Source organism: Liolophura sinensis, chromosome 9, assembly GCF_032854445.1.
Source record: "Liolophura sinensis isolate JHLJ2023 chromosome 9, CUHK_Ljap_v2, whole genome shotgun sequence".
In the NCBI taxonomy this organism is placed as follows: Eukaryota; Metazoa; Mollusca; class Polyplacophora; order Chitonida; family Chitonidae; genus Liolophura; species Liolophura sinensis.
The window spans coordinates 34,229,286-34,248,911 of NC_088303.1; the positions used below are offsets into that span (position 1 = coordinate 34,229,286).

Here is a 19,626-nt window from a genome sequence, read left to right on the forward strand (position 1 = left end):
GTATGAAGTTGAGAATCTCAAATGGACCAATTTAGAGATATTTTATTATATACTGTATATACAGCAGAGGTATTATATTATAATATTAGTGTATTTTGTTAGACCGCTTGAGCCCATTAGAGTATTATACACCACAAGGTATTGAAGTTCTAAACACATTAAATTTTCCTCCTGAAACATTCCAGAATACTGTAAATGACTATATTTGTTCTTACTTTTAAGAGAGCTTCAAGAGAGTATCTAGATCATATAGATATTCTGAGGTCAACTCGTACCATACGGATGTGGGCAACATAGTGTATAATTGTTGACATGTTTAGCAAATGGCATATAGATGAGTGAGCTGAGATCTTGGTTTGACAGATTAAAAAAAAAATGTAAGAGTATGTATCTGTCATGTAAGTGGTCAATTTCCTGAACAGAGTTTGTGGACTCCAAAGCCTGAGTAATACGTTTTAATGCTATGTCTGACTCCCAGTTCCTGTAAACACTTAAAGTGACATTGCAGCAAAGTGTTTTAAAGGCAATATGGTTTTGTTTCTGTTGTTTTTTTTATGCGAGGGGGTGGGGAGATGGAAAATTAAACACATCATTTATGCAAAAATAATTTTTAGGTATACAAATGCTGTGATATGGAGTCTGGTTAAGATATTTGTCTTACGAATAGGCAACGATATTGACTTCAAACACTTTTAACTGTTATGGCAAGCATGCTGGAACGGCAGGAGATGTTGTGATATATACCATTACACAAACCTATTTTTGTTCAGTTTCTATTGTATTAACATAGGGATATTTGAAGAAACACACTCAGTGTTGCTGTATCAGTGTAAACTCAATCACATGTTTGAAAAAGTTTATTTTGGATCAGCCTTTCTTGAAATCTTTAATGCTGACTAGAGCTTTCTTACATTAACCCGAATAAAACTTTGATATAGGAATATTTTGTGAAACCTTGGATTATTGGCTGAGTCATGCCTTGGTTTTAACCTTTCTGCTAAGATAAGTACATGTACCTCAAGATTCGATTAATTTGAATCACCAGAGTCTTCTCTATGTTGTACTTTTAAAGTTTTTTTGTACTTGTTACATTTAAGGTTTTTTTGTTCCTGTTACATTTAAAGCTTATTGTTCCTGTTACATTTAAAGCTTATTGTACCTGTTACATTTAAGGTTTTTTGTACCTGTTACATTTAAAGCTTTTTGTACTTGTAACAAATGAAGATTTCTGTAACTGTTACATCTGAAATTCCTGTGATGGGTACATTTAAAGTAATTCATGCCTAGCATACATGTATTTAAAATTTTAGATGTTTTCTTCTCTTGATAGATGCATATTTCTAAGTTTTCTGTACCCTGTATGATGGTTGACATGCATGTATATGGTAAAAGAGAGTTAAAGAGATATGGACTTCAGCGTTACCTATGGATATATATTCATGAAGTACACTCAGAAGCCCTCATCTCAAATGATATCCTTTGAGATAGAATTCCTGACTAAAGCTGCTTTATTTACCTGCAGTGACAATCTGCAAGTCGTGTGTGAAGTGCATTAGTGACTGTCCAAAGGTTGGTGGCTTACTTCAGGCACTTTGGTGACCAGCCATAAGCTGACCGCCATCATATCAGTGAATATGTGATGTTAAACAACAAGCAAATAAACAAATAAAGTTAACAAACCATGTTAAACTCTAACATGGTTAAAGTATTTGTGCAGCCTTTGAACGAAAAACAGAAATATTAGGCCTTAGGTGGATGTCAGTAGTATCCTCACTTAATGATGTTTACCTTTTTTTCCTTTTTGGCGTTTTCATGCGTTTTTGTTCGTATTTAATGTGGTATATTTTGAGCTGGTCTCGATACACTAGAATTGTTGTAACGTTTCGTTTTAATGCACTTAAGCATATCTATATTTAAATCACATTGCATCATTCACGTGGAATCACAGAACCAATCATCATTAGGCTTGAGGAATATACGTCACAAATCATTATCATTGGTAATACGGACGGTAAATGCCAGTATATTGCGGGCTTTTCCTAACATCTTCTCATCTTAGGTTCGCTCTTTGCCATTCTCTGTTGCTTTAGACTGCAATTTACCCTTATCACCCGTAACTCACCCAGTGTAGTATTTTGGTGCGGTGCATTATCATTTATTGTGTGGTAATGTAAGTAATTTTTAGATATACATGTCTTGCCTGTTAAGTGTGTAATATGTATGAATTTCTGTCAAAATTTGGACGAAGATATGTGAAACAGTTATCGTTTTTGCCGTGATAGTATTGTAGGCGAAAAATTAAGGTGTAATTTTTGATGAATGCATTTAAAATGGCATTTAAATTAAGATAACAGTTGCTTTTTTTATGGAATCGCAGACTGGGTTGATGAAGATTTTAGATGTCTGGTGTAGATGCTCAATTAAGAATGGTTTGTACTTGGTTTGCCGAATCTTTGTAGTTACAGGACTTCAGGACCAATAAGCCTTATTACTTTTTGCTGGTCTTGTAGTGATCTCAATCATCTTTGAGCATATAGTGTAATTCTAGACTGGCGAGGTCTACTAAAGTACCTAATTCTTCTTAAGCCAAGGAGCTAGGAGGCTTGTAAATTGTTGTTTTTACGAATTTACGTGAACCATGAGAATAAACCCTATAATTGAGCTAAAATGACAGGAGGTCGTACTTCACCGGTAACATGTGACCATTTGCCAACTATCACACCGTCGTCGTTGATCTAGTTTTACTCTGTAGGCTGTAGTGTTCTGTTTTATATTTACCATATATTACCTGTCTTCTCGACTACTTGAAAATATAGCCACACATTTATGCTTTGTTCATTCCTTTGGCTTTGTACTTTAGCAGAAGTTAAGTAATGTTCACCGTAGTCCTCAAGTCCGAATTTTGTGTTAGTTGTTTAAATTTTTGACATTGAAAATAATGAATAGATGACAAAGATGATTGAGTTGGTGTAGAAAACAGGAGCAAAGTACTGCCCTGGAAATGTTGAACACTGATAGATGTGTTAAATGTTTTTGTTAATGCCATAGTTCATACTAACAGTGGTACACTTTTGAGGATTCATAAATTCCGTATGTTTCTTTAGTTTAGACCGCGGTATGCTTTGGCAGATGTTGTTTAATTTAACGTAGGTATTGTAAAATATAAGTTCTTGATTGAACATTTTGCAGATGGCGTCAAGGAACAGGTCACTGTACAGTTGTTGGACTAACGAAGGGTTAGCAACCACTAAGAAAGATATTCCTCCACGTGTTATTGACTTTGTTGTAGCCTAGGTGTTACAATTTTACGCCACGATTTTGTCGTCGTTGTTTATTGTTTTCTCACCTCCTTGACGAAACAGTCTCTGTTTATATAATAGCACACATTGTGCGAAAAAAATTCAAATTCATGTATATTATGAAACACAGTCATATCTTTGCTATGTACGTATTTGATTTGTGTATATATGGATACAGTAACTTTTAAGAGCTGCTATAACGTTTACAAATGTAGGCCTTTTATTTTCATAAACAGTATGAAATATATATCTCTATTTTCAGTTTTTCGAGTTGATTATTTTTCTTCAAAATGGCGACATTGCATGGTGTGACCATAGGTTAAAAATGGTCTCTCAGCAAAACTTCCATTTGGGGACAGGGCATTATCTAGATTCTTGTCTTTTCATTGTTCTCGGAGCCTTGTTGAAAATAAGTAGTTAAAGGTGCTCTCCAGTGTGGTCTTACATGAAGTTCACCGGGAGAACACTTGTCATAAGACAGAGAATTTGCAAGCTTCTCGTCAAAGGTGGAAGGTTTACTTCGCCTTTCCTCCACGTCGTTTAAAGGGATATAGAATCCGATTGACGACTGGGAAAGATGTCCAGGTTATGCCAAGCCTAAACTGAATTACAGGTATGACAGATTTATTCATGCGTGACCAATGCTTTAGGGTTGAAGCCAGGAAACCGCGAAACCATTATCAGCCAATCAGCGGCGATTCTGTATCCCTTTAAATGAAAAAGTATCGAGTATGACGTTAAGCAACCTTCAGATAAATCACATCTGCATCGTATGGTCCTCGTATAGTACCACCCAGTTTACCTTCAGATAATTCACATCTACATCGTGTGGTCCTTGTATAGTACCACCCAGTTTACCTTCAGATAATTCACGTCTACATCGTGTGGTCCTTGTATATTACTACCCAGTTTACCTTCAGATAATTCACATTTACATCGCGTGGTCCTTGTATAGTACCACCCAGTTTACCTTCAGATAATTCACGTCTACATCGTGTGGTCCTTGTATAGCACCACCCAGTTTACCTTCAGATAATTCACATCTACATTGTGTGGTCCTTGTATAGTACCACCCAGTTTACCTTCAGATAATTCACATCTACATCGTGTGGTCCTTGTATAGTACCACCCAGTTTACCTTCAGATAATTCACGTCTACATCGTGTGGTCCTTGTATATTACCACCCAGTTTACCTTCAGATAATTCACATTTACATCGTGTGGTCCTTGTATATTACCACCCAGTTTACCTTCAGATAATTCACGTCTACATCGTGTGGTCCTTGGATAGCACCACCCAGTTTACCTTCAGATAATTCACATCTACATTGTGTGGTCCTTGTATAGTACCACCCAGTTTACCTTCAGATAATTCACATCTACATCGTGTGGTCCTTGTATAGTACCACCCAGTTTACCTTCAGATAATTCACGTCTACATCGTGTGGTCCTTGTATATTACCACCCAGTTTACCTTCAGATAATTCACATTTACATCGTGTGGTCCTTGTATAGTACCACCCAGTTTACCTTCAGATAATTCACATCTACATTGTGTGGTCCTTGTATAGTACAACTTTCAAATAAATCACATTTGTGTCGTATGATCCTAGTATAGTACAACCTTAAGATAAATCATATCTGCGTCGTATGGTCCTTGCGTAGTACCACCCAGGTTTAAACAACTACAGCCACTGTCGACTTGTCGTTTCTTATAGTGTTCTATGATATAGTTAAAAATATTTCACGACGGTCCGGTTAATGGGTGGAGATAATGAAACATACACCCCTACTACCCCACCACCACCCCCTTACCAACCTCCACCCCTTGCCTTTGTACCTGACAAATCTCCTGATGGAAGGCCGCTGCCAAACCAGCTGAAATTTGATCCGAAGACACAATCTCATCAATGAATGACAGCGTTTGGCCAGCGACGTCTTCATATTGGAAAAAATATGTGGTATATAGAGTACAAATAAGTCACACAGTAACGAGTAACATTGGACGGGACGTCCTTTATTGGTTTTTCACTGAACATTTGTGTAAGGGTTTAGATCCTGCAGACTTGGGCATACCTACCTTACGAAACAGTCATAATGGTTTGCCCCTGTTAAGTCAATGTTGTGTGGTTCTGTCTTTGTGAGAGAAAAGTGATTTAGGCCAGTTTAACGCATTTTTATATTGACAAAAACTGATAATATGTGTAGCGATTTTCCAACTATCACACCGTCGTCGCTGCTCTCGTTTTACTTTTCATGTTGTCTCTTATATTTACTAGCTATGCAGACTTTGGTACCAACTGTACATCTAGACGACGGGAAGCATACAATCCTTTTATGGTCGACGGAAGGTTTACTAATATAGGAACAGGAGTTCGAAAGAATGATATTTCTTTGTACAGTGGGACGTCACAAAGTCGGGTTCAGAACCACGCAAGGCAGACTTTACGCCGAACACACCAGTTGAACAAAAGACAATAGAAGATACCAATTTGTGATTGCAGTTCCATTCCTATGGATTTCGAAATTTTCACGAAGCGTTTCGATAAACACCCGAAGTTTTTAATTTTTGACTCGAGTCAACCTTCAAAACTTCATTACGAGAACTAGAATTGTGAACGACTTATTTATGTGGTTTTGACAGGTCTAAGATTTAAAAACAATCGTTTCACACACAAGGTCGTGCTGGGTTGTGATGTTTTAACTTAAAGATGTTTAACTTTATGGTGGTCATGCAGAGCGGGATACAACCTTTCCATCTGACGAGTTTATGACTCTTACATGTTTTCCGAAGAAACTCGTAATAGAAAGTAGTTTCACGGAGTTACTGAAATGTCTTGTAGTGTCCACTTTAGCTGCTTCATCCTGGTTTCTATAATCTTCTTGGACAGACTTTAACTAAATTAATACTGATCATCCCGCACTTTTTACTCCAGGCACTCATCTGCAAATAAAAATATCATCTATTTATTTTGTTGCGGTACACTTTGCGACTAAAGATGGCGCTGATATGTGGTAAATTCACCAAGCATATACAATATTTTCATCATATTTAATGAATATCATATTTTCATAATATCATATAACTGGTTTTGTCTGCGCAATGGAAATTACAATGTATACATAAAATGGTAAAGAACGCTTTACAGCAAAATAGTTCCATTTCTTTCTGTGGCCCTCTCAGAAAAGCAAATTTCTCACCATGCCCATTGGGGTCAGATCACATAAGGCAAACACAGACTGTTAGACTTCTCCCCCAAGATGCATAAACATTTGTTAGAGCTGTTATGGGCAGATGGTAGCATGTTTAAGAGACTTTATTCGACTTACCAATTATTTGAGGCAATTGACTATGATGTACGGGAACTGGCACTCCGAATTTGGACAGGGTTTGCCAAGAACGGCTTGGGCAACAGAGATAAAGACGGCGTTGACAGCGACCTCTAGCGAGCGGCATTTGGCCCACGATACTTCCCAGGCGGCCGGGATCAACAATGTTGAGTTGTATACTGAAAACAGGAAAACATTTAAACAAGTTTGAAATCATTGTGTGTGGGAAATCTTAAAGCTGTGGCTAGTTTCTGTATGGTTTGTTAAAAAACGTGTTTATCGCAGAAACTTTAATTCAGGTTTTGTGGACAACAACGACTTCTTTATTTATTTATTTGGTGTGTTAAGCGGTGCTCACGAATATTTCACTTATATACGACGGCGGCCAACATTCTGGTTTGAAACCGGACATAGCCCAGGGGAAAGCCACGAACATCCGCACCTTACTAGCAGACCTTACCACTTATGATCATAGTGGAAGCCAGCATGAGCTGGACTTGAACTCAGGTGAGAGACATTGGTGAGAGATTCTTGGGCCCTTGTACTGCGCTAGCATGCTATGACACTAGGCCACGGTCGAACGTAAATAAGATAATTCAACCTAGGATAAGTCAATTTTTAATTAATTCAACACTCCCCATGCGTGCCAAAAATATACAACTTTAGCATTTCATTGCATGATTTGGATTTCTTAGAAATGGGTGAAATGGAATCACATGTGCTATAGAAAGCAAAACGCACTAGAAATTACCGAGAGCTAGATTTCGTATAACAGATACTGGAGGAATATTTCATTACAAGCTTTGGAAATTTCAGAAACGGTCGAAATGGTTTCACAAAATGCAATAGGAACCAAAACGTAAATACATGCAGATTAATGCTAGGTTCACAATCAAAGATGGTAGAAAAAACGAAACGAAACGACACTTACTCTGGTTGACAAACTCTGTCTTGGTAAGGGTGTTACAGTGAACCAAGTCTGGCCAGTTACACATCCCTGTGGTGCTGTCGTACAGCAATCCTTTGGGGCAAGGCGAGTCGTAAGGTACTGAGTGGGCGCACTGGAGGAAGCGACCACAGTCTGTAGGGTGCGGGAAGTTTCCGTTCATGACGGGACACGTAAAGTCGCCTCTATACTCCAGCCCTATTGGGGTCTGGGGTGGCATAATGTGACCATTAGGTTCCTGACCATTTGGAAGTTTAAGACCAGACTGGCGCTCGGGATGGTGATGATGACTTTGAGGACGTTGACCTTGCTGAAACTGACCTTGAGGAAGCTGCCCACCTGGAATAAAATCCCTTTGACCGCGAATTACGCCTTTGGGCAGCTCGAAGCAGCAAGGGTTAAGTATAGGACCGTTACATAAGCAGCCATCAGGCCTGGGAAGTCCCATGCGACCGTCCGGTACCTGTGGCTGGTTGATGTTGCGTCGGACACCCTGCCCTCCAATATGTTCACCATAGACCTCCGGGCTTCCGAAATTAGGATACTGGCCTTGAATCCGTGTGTCCACGTGACTCCCGATGACCCTTTGTCCTCGGTAACCGTTTTGACCTTGAATGCCGTGATCTTGACCGAACGTTCCGCCATTATGACCCCGTGGAATGTGACGGTGAAAGCCGGATCCTATCCCTTCTCCAAAAGCGGGTTCTCCCCTGGCAACGTTGCTTGTTGTATTATCGTCCTCGCTGATACCGTCCGTAAAATTGCTAGTGTTTTCTACCTCAGTCTTCACTTCCTGTGAGGAATTGTCCTTTGCTTGGTTTGTGTCGTAATCCATCTTGTTGCCTTCGTCTGCTTTCGGATCGGTCTGTTTTGCGATGGAATCTAAAGCTCCTCTCATGAATTTCTCCAACTCATCCTCCACAGCGGAACCCCATGTTATGGAGAATATGACCAGCAAGCATCCCAGGACATAGGCTGTAAACATTAGCATATAAGTATATAATCTAGGCGTCAAAACAGATATTGGTATATCAACCGTCAACCAAAATGCACTTTCCAAGGGCTGCTTGCACAAAGCCATCGTAGTCTAAGTTGTTTGTAACTGTCATGGCGACACATACCGTTAAAAACATTTGTTGCCATGGTAGTTACAGTCAACTTAAGCTACGATCGCGTTGTGCAATAGGCCTCAGGTCAATAATCGCAAGGCCAGTTCTAGAAACAACGTTCAACACAAACCACCAGAGAATAAAGAAAGTATATGAAGTACGAAATTAAGGCGGATTGATGCAAAGTGAAGCAGACAACAGTTTTCACTAGTTTTGGAAAGACGCAAGAAATGTTCCAGGCGAATGAATAAAAAATCAGCATCCGAATCGTATACTACGTTAATTTGTAGGTTGACTATAATCAAAATATGTACCTCAGTTGAGCTTTGATCGCAGCTGTTCGTGTACTCAACGAGACAATCTCATTCAACACGATGAATTCCCTGACCTTATAATGTTTTAAGGCCCTAATGACAAAAAAAAAAAAACAACACGTCTTCACGTATAAAATTAAATATTGCAAGTGAGCAATGTTCAGTCTTGCTCGGACCCGAATTCACACTGCACGGTACCAAGGTACCCGATTGCTCATCATGGCAAGTAACTTTCCAAATCAAATGGCGTTACAGATGACATTGATGTATGGTAGGACACTTCACCGTCTACTGGAATTGGTTTAAACAATAACAGAGACGCGTCGGGACTAGTGATCTCCTGTTTTAACTTTAGTTTGGTCTTCCTTGATGTGCGTTTTTGTATATCACTGGTAAATTAGGCTGTTAAATACTAATCAAATATTTAAAAAAAAACGATTTGTTGAATTTGTCCCTGTTCAACAAACTAAAGGCGTGGGCCGTTTTTTTTTCATTGACCTCAGATGGGTGCTCTAAGCCTGTGATCCATTTCCAGTAAGCTAATGCATCTATTTTCCATTAGGTTGACTCCCAAGCGTAAATTTGTACACATCCAGGTGAAATAATAAAAAAAATATACCTCCAATAAATATTAATCGCAACAATAATATCATAATATCGTATACAACACGTACAGCCTCTACTACTCCTTTGACCTTGCTATTTTTATCCCTTTATGTTGATGAGCTCTCTTGCGTATTATTAAAGAGAGCAAAAAAGAAGAACGAAAAAAGGTATACAATGAAACTTATATACTGCATTAAATCAGTGCAAAGATATGCGAAGTAGAAGGAGTATTTTCTTTGGTTAAATACTACCATTCCATAACTATTTAACTTTATCTGCAAAAAATCGCGTATAATTCTAAAGAAGCGTATATTTCCTACCCTCTGACATTCTCAAAATCATACCTTGTGATATTTTTTGTTAATAAATCTTTAGAAAGGGTTAAATACAAATATCTACCCGATGAAATGGTCAGTGCGATAGGCTTTACTTCAACTTACCTTGTCGCACCATTTTGAAAATATCAGCTTTGTTGACAAACACTCTTCATTAACGTACACAAGCTGGCGACCCTCTTCTCAACTGTGTTGTCTGAAATGATCACCAGCTGTGAAATAAAAAAAACATTTTCTGTTATACTGTTTTAAAACAATTCGTGGTCGACCCCATCGTATTCTGTAGTAACGCGGTCGAACTGTGACATACACAGCAAGTCACGTACATAACCGAGAAATCACGTACTTTCATGAAGAGTCACATAGTTTGCCGAGCTCCCGATTGCCATTCGTGCCGCCGAGATTCTCTGACCTTCAAATATGAGGAGTGTTGACCTGAAGAACCTCACAGTGGCTGGGTGTTGTGTACACGACATTAACAGTGAACATCGGTGTGTTGAACAACTATCGCAGACTGTAACATCCATGTCGCAGGGGAGTTTGTTTGTCATGAAGCAAATTTGGGTTCAGTTGCCACCTATATATTAGTATTTGGCGGTATCTTTGATGTATATTCGCTTGTGTTCGAATCGAGTTTTCAATTTGAAAAAAAAAATAGTACTGGTGAGAGTTACATGATATTTTTCAGCTGAAAAGAGTATTTTATACTGTAAAACAAAGCCAACCGATTTATTTAAATTATTCTGACCTTCATAAGTTGAAGATCATTTCTTCTGCCATCCCTGGGGTCTGCCCGGTTTCCTGCCACCATGATCCCGTCAGCCGTCGTATAAGTGAAATATTCTTGTATATGGCGTAAAACACATATCAAATCAAATCAAATAAATAAATTTCTCCTGTCTTTACAGGTCACCTTCCCAAGTGTAGTCAGTGCCCACCTAACACAAAACGTCAAGTACGATTTGGTAAGAAATGTACTTTCTTATACACGTTTCTTTGTTAGCCGAGCGATCAATTTCGTCTTTATACACAAAACTGTTCAGGAGACATTGTTTAAAGCAGTAACTATAAAGATACCGTACAAATTCATTATTTAACATTTTCTAACGTTCAGTATAATTAAGCCATAATCTTGTCACTTTTAATTAATTTATGTATTTGATTGGTGTTTTACGCCGTACTCAAGAATATTTCACTTATACGACGCCAGCGTTATGGCGGAAGTAAACAAAAGAGAGCCCGAGAGAAACCCACCACCACCCGCAGATTGCTGCAAGAGCTTCCCATTTTTGTATTATTGTTGACGCCATATGCATTTTTCAGGTGAATCAAGACGTCATACAATAACTTGGGTCAAATTATTAGTGATGATTGATGATTTTTTTTCAAGATTTACACGACGATGTATTTCACAACTTTAGTAACTACGCGATCTGACACATTACTCAATCAAGCTTATTGTAGTGTTCGGAAATTCTGTACATTACAACCCATAAAGAGATCAATTACGCGAAGTTTTTCACATTAATTTCATATAATCTATTGACGTTTAAGTAAACATACATTGATTTACATACATTGATTGTAGTATTAACTTTAGCAACTGTGTGGGTTTCTCCTGGTCTCTGTCCGGTTTCCTTCCACCATAAAGCTGGTCAGAATTATTCCTGAGTATGCCGAAAAGCATCATTCAAATAACTAAATAAATTTAACAAGTATGTGAATGGATATATAATACGGCTATGGGGCTAATACTTATTTCATTTAATCGTTGTTTCAGGTGTTGGTACAGGATAAATATGCATCATCCATCCAACGCGTTCACAAGAAGTGTTTCCGGGCAAGAAATACCGTAGCTGGTAAACACTCCGTTTTCATTAAGCTTATCTTACCAATTTTGACTTGAGCCTCTTTCCGATTTTAGCCCAACACTTAAACTTCGGCTGTTGTTATATCCGGACTTCCGCACGTGTCAATCCGCTACACGTAACCCTGTTATTCTCTACCCGCCCATTGTTGTTTTGCACCGCCAGTATTGTACGGGTCAGTAGTACTCGGCGTTATGGTATAGGCCTAACAGTAAATCGAGCATTGCGTAAGCTGCTGCCCACATCCGAGCTAACACTTCAAGATGCTTTGCGGGATATTGGTTTTAATTTTTTGTGGACTATTTGCCTCTGCAGGTAGGAGTACGACTGTTTTAAATATTTATTCATCTATTGTAAGAATTCCAAGCATACTGAACAATTTTTCACTCGTACTATGGGAGTCAGCTTTATTGATTGAGGAAACTAGAGCGAACGGGTTTTGCCACAACTGGACATAACCGCAATGTCTAAAATCCTTCAAATGTCTTTGAATACGATGAAAATCGACATTGTATTATGATTTATTTCAGATGGCTTGAAGTGTTTCGGGTGTTCCAATATGGCGGACACGGAGGAAGAGGCGCACAAAAGTTGTATGAACTTATTCGTGGAGCATAACTGTTCACCTGGGGTAAGTGTTCTATATTGGGGTTCTGTCCGTCTGTCTGCATATCTGTCCGTCTGTCTGTCTGTCTGTTTGTCTGCATATCTGTCCGTCTGTCCATCTACATATCTCTCCGTGTGTCTGTCCAACATCTCTCCGTCCATGTCTCTCTGCACATCTCTCCATCTCTTTATCTGCACATCTCTCCGTCTCTTTGTCTTGTCTACACACGTGTCCGTCTCTTTGTCAACATATCAGCCTGTCTCTTTGTTTACATACCTGTCCCTCTGTCCACTGGTTTGTTAACATATCTTGCCGTTATAATTACTTAAAAATGTGTCGACGAGTCGTGAATAAGCTATTGGGTGAGTGGTTGTTGGGAAAAGAGCGGCAACAGGACATTAATGCCAGCCTTCATCTCATAAGTAGTACCTGTCTTTACTGGTGTCTTGACCTGGTGTCAGTATACAACAACTGGGTGGTCGTCGCGTTCGGTGTCTTGTAATTGTGTCAGTATACCTTATGGTATGATTGGGATCCACACCGGTGCCATTATATTATGACTACGCTGGTATTAGTATACTATAACTGGATTGGGTTCCGTGCCTCGTGTCTCACAATTGTGTCAGTACAGCGTGACTGGGTGGGGTGTCCTGTCCGGTGTCTTGTACCATAATGGGTGGGGTGTCCTGTCCGATGTCTTTTACTGACTTGGTGGGGTGTCCGGTCTGTTGTCATGAAACACTGCCACTATGCTATGTCTGGATGAGGTGTCATGTCTGTTGGTTTGTATTTGTATGCGTGTCCCATGACTGGATGAGATATCAGGTCTCTATCGGTGTTAAAGAGTGTTACAAGGAGACACGTTTGTAATTTGACCGAAACAGTGTTGAAGACCACGTTAAACCTCAAACCAAAAGACAAAAGAAAGTCTGGAAATGTTAGCTTCTTATTAAAACCGTTTTAATATGCTATTTTCTTTCAGTATCAATGTTATTACGAGAGGACGGCCACTTATGGGAAGATCTTCGTGAGAAAAGGTTGCAAGAGTGAGACGGACTGTGTCATCAACCCCGGCTACTGCTGCAAGACGGAGCTGTGTAACAGGGACATGCCCTATAATGCAGGTACGCAGCGCATGGTGCGGTTATATTATTTATTTATTTGCTTATTTATTTATTTGATTGGTGTTCAGCGACGTATATAGGAAATTTTTGCATATATGATGGCGGTCAGGTTTATGGACGGGGGAAACCGGAGTGCCCAAAGTACCACTCTTTGCCAAACACCTAACAAACCTCCTTAAAGGATTAGTGTCCAGATTTATTATTTATTCATAATTAGCTACCCCTGTATATCTTGTTAAATTGAGTATAAATAAAAGTTGAGAAAAAGTAAAGTAATCTGAGTAATATGACATTAAAATCACTAGATAATAATGCTGGATTTATGCATTTTTTTCGTCAACACTCAGTAGTCTTCGCCGAATGACGTCATTCAAGTCAAAGCTGTCAGGACTTCGCTATTTAGTTCAGTGCTTAAAAGCCACACCAGTGACAACAAGCATATCGAATTTCTCCAAGAAATGGTTTGCTGTTCTGCATACGGTTGTAAAAACAGTAGAAGAACCCTAGAGTTAGTGTGAATTCACAACACAAGACGGAATGGTTTACCCCCACGAAACACTGCTAAATCTTTGCCGGGCTGGCAGAAGTTGGGGTAAGAAATCATGGCGGGCAGCTAAATTTTAACAGCAGGGAGGAAAACTTAGGCTTTAAATAATGTATATAAAATCTGGTGATAGGGCTTGGTGGGTGCAAAACACAGCGAGAGTTCATAAGTCATTCATTTGATCAATCCTCGGTATGCCGGTAAAGTGAAAGAAAAGTAGATACAACCATGTGATGACTTCCAATGAATGTCGCTTTGAATGTCGCTATCCTATTGGCTGTCTCTCTCGTGCGGAACAATGAGTGAGCTTCATAACAAATTTGTGAACTATGTACAACAACGCAATGGCCGTTTGACACCTACGATAATGCCAGCGGTTTCTGACCGGCTACAGAGGACGATTAAAACCGAAAAGAATCCAAATTCTTAAAGCCACCCTTCATAATACCTGGTTGACGTGCTTGAGTAATTCCGGCCATAATATAACTAGGAAAACTAAACACCTATAGCAATTTTTCAGTATTGCTTTGATTAAATGCACGAAAATCAATTCCCGCAAACCCATTTTTGAAGTAAATCCACTCTGGGAATAGAATGATATTTATTGTGAAGCAGACAGAAGGAAAGAATAGTAAATATGAAATCTGATATAGGTCTGCACACGAAATGTAGACCTACAGTCTAACACATGATAAAGCTATACCTTACCAGTCCATTGCCAGTGAGGTTGGAAATGCCTGGACAAAGATCAAATTCAGCTTCTACAAACTCTGCCAAAAAATCTGATGTCTGACCAGAGATGCCTGTGTTATAAATCGGAACTTCAACATCGTCCACTTTGGGTTCAAATTGATACGGCAGTATATTTTCATTTGTGTAGCTAGAAACCATCCCGAAAATGACATCATTCTGACACGAATTCCCATGTTATATAGGTCAGCTAAACTCGGGCTGGTCATCTATGACGTCACCCGCTGAGCTTTACCGGTCGGCCGGCTGGAGATCGACTTGGGTAGTAAATCTATTGTTTTTGGTGGATTTAAAGTCATAATTACGTTTCTCAGAGGCCCTCCTGGTAACATGCTGTTAAACAGGTTATAATCTTTATATATACTTAATATAATTCAAATGTACTAAATATATTTCAAACCCACGTCGGGCCCTACCAAAGACTTTGAAAATGTTCCCTGTTGCTGCCTCTATTAGCACTCAGCACTAAGCGGTTAGAGCACTTTGGCGGCATGGACTCGCTCTGCCACAAGAGGACACAGTATATGTACACACGCATAATGACCATTTGTCGACATATGACTGAAAAATTGTTAAGAAGGGCGTTAAACCCCCTGCAAGCATTCATTCATTCCTAAAATACACTACCCGTCGAAGCAGTGAGAGCTGGGTTCAAACACGTGACATCACGTATCATCGTCAGTTAGGGCCCTTTTATTGCTTGTAATCACTGAAGAACACTGTAAATGTTATGTCCTCAGCCCAGAGATACTCTCCCTCAGTCACGTGTGACAATGACGTCATTACCATCACCATCAACCCAGCGCAAATGGTAGGTTTGGATTTGACCGGCATTCGGGCGGGATCGTCAACTGCTGTAAAACACTGCCAGTCAAGCCAGACGAAACAAGGCCTTATCCAATTGACGTTTGGAATCACACAATGTGAAACAGAACAAACGGTGACTATTTGCATATGATGACCAAAGATATATATATATCCATGCATAATCCTTACAGTACACGCGTCGCTCCTCAAGTTTTATATCCACGCCACCACTAGAAAATGTTGTAAAGAAATCTTGAACAACGCCGAGATCATTGGAGTCACGGTGATGAGGCAGGAAGTGATGTCACAGAAAACACAAAATCTCTGTCTCAGCTTTTGTTTTTATTGACACTTGACACTTGATGCACATGCATTCCCTTTATCTAAAGTATGTTCAACATGATTCTAACGATCACATTCTAACTACGAATGCTGATTATAAATCCGCGCAAGGACACAAGTGATGGGGCTAAACCTAAACAAACTTACGTGTGTTGCACAGGCTCCAAAGGTCAACATTGCCTAGTGGTAGCAGGGATGTAACGCAAGCGTAGAGAACGGCCTATGCGATGTGAGGAGTATGCATCGATAAAATATCCCACAGGATGTTTAAAAAAGCACAGCCTTTTGTTTCTGTGATGTAGCACAACCAAGTAAGCAAAATTTCGCACAACGAGACAGACGAAAGTGCCATCTTGTCATCAGCTTTAATTAGTCAGGCCCAAGTGTCTTGTAAAACCCGATGATGTAGCAGTTTCCGATGACGTCACCCGGACCCTGTTTTGCCTTTATGTGCTTAGGGTACGAGTGACTGGACATCGTCTTTCCGGTTTGTTCTAACACGGTGCATCCCATGGCATCGTAAGAATTACTGGTTAAAAGTTGATTGATAAGGTACGTCATTAAAAATAGAGGACTTCATTAAAAAATGTCAGTGGCCGTTTAGTTCGGTTCCACCAAGCTTCCTAAATAACTCACTATCCATATTTAATTTCCTTAAGATTGGACCGGACGAAGTGACGTACAAAGTCAGAATCAATTCCGGGTCAACCGATTTGAAGTCCACGGGGATCACGCGGAAGAAGATCATGGGACTAGATGTGCACTGTAGCTACAAACGAAAGTCCGAGGACATTGATGCGCAGTTCATCGGAGATGTCACGTGGGTCATAGTCTAGTCTTGGCTGTTCTTAATATTTTGTTACACTTCATATATTTAAGTTAGCCTTTTTATTTCCGTCACAATAAAGAAAAATTTTATTTCATTGTTGTTTAATGCCACATTTAAGATAAATGGCACAATATATAAAATGCCTGCGATGAAATGTTGTGCGGATTTTCCTAGAACAGATCTATTAAGTATGCAAACTCAAACACATGGCAGGTTACGTGTAAATTCATGCATCATTTTCACCTTGCTCTCACAGGACGGTCCGATACACCAGCAACAGCACCGGGTCCTTCAAATACTCCATGGGTTTCTACGAAGATTTGCTCTTCCGATCTCCCATACATCCTGGTACCCACGTGACTGTTCGTCAACGGATCTACAGTAAGATCAAGATGCAGGCGGACAACGACCTGTACATGTACGTGAAGGACTGTTACGCCACTCGAACCCGATCAGCCATAGAAGTCAAACACTGGTTCATAAGAGACGGGTAAGACACTTCCGCCATTTTGGGAGAAAATAATCAGCCAAAACATGCGCTCATTGGCTGTAACCTAGACAAAGGGAAGGTTGGGGTGTACGGCGTTTGGGTTTTATGAAGTAAGTTCTTACTGCTGTTCTTCTTGGGGTTTCGTTATAGGTATGCAGTCGCTTTGTAATTCTCTAAAGTGTTTCATATTGACCTGTTACAATGCAACTTGGTTGTTTCAGCCATGGGTTTTTTTTTTTTTGGCAGGTGCGTTAATGGGGACGACACCTTCAAGCAGCTGTTAGTGGAGCACGACCTCTACGAGTTTGAATTCCAAGCGTTCAAGTTTCGCGGCGCAGTGAACACAGTGTTTGTCGTCTGCCGAGCCATCGTCTGCTCAATGGATGAAGATGAGGAGCCATGTCGACCGCCTGTAAGCTGGTGAAATTAGATCTAAACAAGATTACAAATGCCGATCTGGAATTGGTTATAGGTTCGAGGTAGATCTGAGACACAAAATGTCATAATGTGGAGGAATCATGGGCTTGGATATAATTAAGACGAATAGCTAAGTCTCTTGGGCATAATTATTTTGAAGTTTGAGAGTAATACGAATAGTATTAAGTCAAGAAGTTGCTTATCGCATTCGGACACTTACCAATGCTGAAACCTGTCGCTTTGCTTTAGGTTGCTGTATTTGTAATGACATCTTTAAACTTGCAGCGAACCGATCACCAAAGTATATCGTCCATATATTTTGTCACAGTGTAGGTAATTCTTTTGTATACCTTAACAGGTAACACGGCCTAATTTTTCGTACATTTTGACAAGTTTCACTAAATATCTGAAAACAATCATATAGGGAGTTTGACTTTCTTTTTCAGTCCAAATCTGCTTGCCTACCTCCGCCTGTAACACCCAAGACTCGAGTAAAAAGATCGGTGAGCAATCACCCACGATACATGGTGTACCATGGTCCCATAACGTTTGGCGGATCGGAATCAGACGGTAATAATAACACTTATATATAACATCATGCATTAATTTAAAGTTTTACATGCTGTAGAAGCATTTAATTGCACCGAATTATAGGTATTATTTATGATTTCTGTTACAATCACTAATTTCCTGGGGTTTCTCGGATCAAAACTGAAAGTGAAATTTGCTTGTCTTTTCTATGGCACGGACTGGTTTGAGTCCAGTTCAAGTATCACCAGGAAAACACGGAACGTATACTTGATCGCAAAAGGACCGAAACCCAATCTTGAAACGAACGAAACGGTTCAAGCTTGTCTAAACAAGTCCTACAGTTTTATCGGTCATTCATAAGTCCAGAACACATCTGGATACCATATCACGTTACCACATCTGTTGTAACGAATGAGTAACACGTTTTCTAGTTTGCCTGCAAAACGTCATCGCAAAGGCACGAATGAACGATAGGCCACATAGCCTAGGCCCGACTTAATTTAGGCAGGAAAGGCTCATTATTTTTCGGCCACGGTGTGATAGGTACCTGGCGACAGGCGTGCTTTAAATATGAAAATTGTTGAACTTTTTCGGAGTTTTCGGACAGTTTCCATCTATTTCTGTTGGTTCTTTTGTCACTTTGTGCGGAACTGATCTCTTCGTTTCTTCTGTTTTTACATTTCAGAGGACTCCTCAAACAACAGCAACATGATGTTGGTTGGTATCGTTACTATGGCTGTTGTTTGCACACTCCTCGTAACGGCCGCCATGGTATTTCTACTCTCCCGGAAGTGGAAGAAATCCAGGAGTACAACGGATGAGTCCACAAAGAAACCGGAAATGTAACATCTCGTGATAGTTCTTATAGACATTTAAAGCCTCATTTTATAACAACTAAGTGAAAAGGGAACTATCGCTTTTGAACACCATGTATTTCCCTGGGACTGCTGACGGAACGGAAAGATCTGAATGAATGACCCTGGTTCATAGTATGTTTGCCAAATGGTCGTCTTTTGAAAGCGAAATAAATTACTCACAATTTATGTTTGAGAGGATATACTGTGCACAAAGCCTAAGGCTACTCGTTTATGGACGTATATAGTGTAATGAAATGTACCTTTGACTGGGTACCAAGTGTCAGTTTTGAAAAAGTGGAGTAATTTTGCAACGGAGAATAGGCCTATACAAGAGAAATATTTTTAAACATCCCATAACTATAATGATGTTTGTGGAGTCTTCAAATCAATAAAAACAATTTGGCTGTGTGAATGAATAAATACTGTGCTCTCAGGTATATGAATGATTTACCTTACCAGGTTTTAGACAGACGTAGTTTGTGTTTTCTGCAAAGTATCTATAGTCTATTTCTTTTAGCCAG

General features: G+C 39.6%; 1 protein-coding gene across 1 annotated transcript; it reads left to right on the top strand.

The window, feature by feature from the left end:
• The first annotated feature begins 11,978 nt into the window (after positions 1-11,978).
• Positions 11,979-19,390, top strand: LOC135475551 (CUB and zona pellucida-like domain-containing protein 1). The gene is made up of 9 exons (XM_064755476.1): positions 11,979-12,122; positions 12,338-12,438; positions 13,397-13,538; positions 15,573-15,772; positions 16,641-16,801; positions 17,067-17,300; positions 17,547-17,712; positions 18,164-18,287; positions 18,934-19,390. Exons 1-9 carry the CDS (start codon positions 12,071-12,073, stop codon positions 19,092-19,094), a joined length of 1,341 nt encoding a protein of 446 aa, XP_064611546.1. The 5' UTR covers positions 11,979-12,070; the 3' UTR covers positions 19,095-19,390.
• The last annotated feature ends 236 nt before the right edge of the window (positions 19,391-19,626 follow it).

Bases quoted from the DNA above. Each gene is read 5' to 3' on its own strand.
- LOC135475551 (XM_064755476.1), top strand. From the start codon at position 12,071: ATGCTTTGCGGGATATTGGTTTTAATTTTTTGTGGACTATTTGCCTCT. The intron at 12,439-13,396 runs GTAAGTGTTCTA...ATTTTCTTTCAG, and splicing joins AGCATAACTGTTCACCTGGG to TATCAATGTTATTACGAGAG. The intron at 17,301-17,546 runs GTAAGACACTTC...TTTTTTTGGCAG, and splicing joins CACTGGTTCATAAGAGACGG to GTGCGTTAATGGGGACGACA.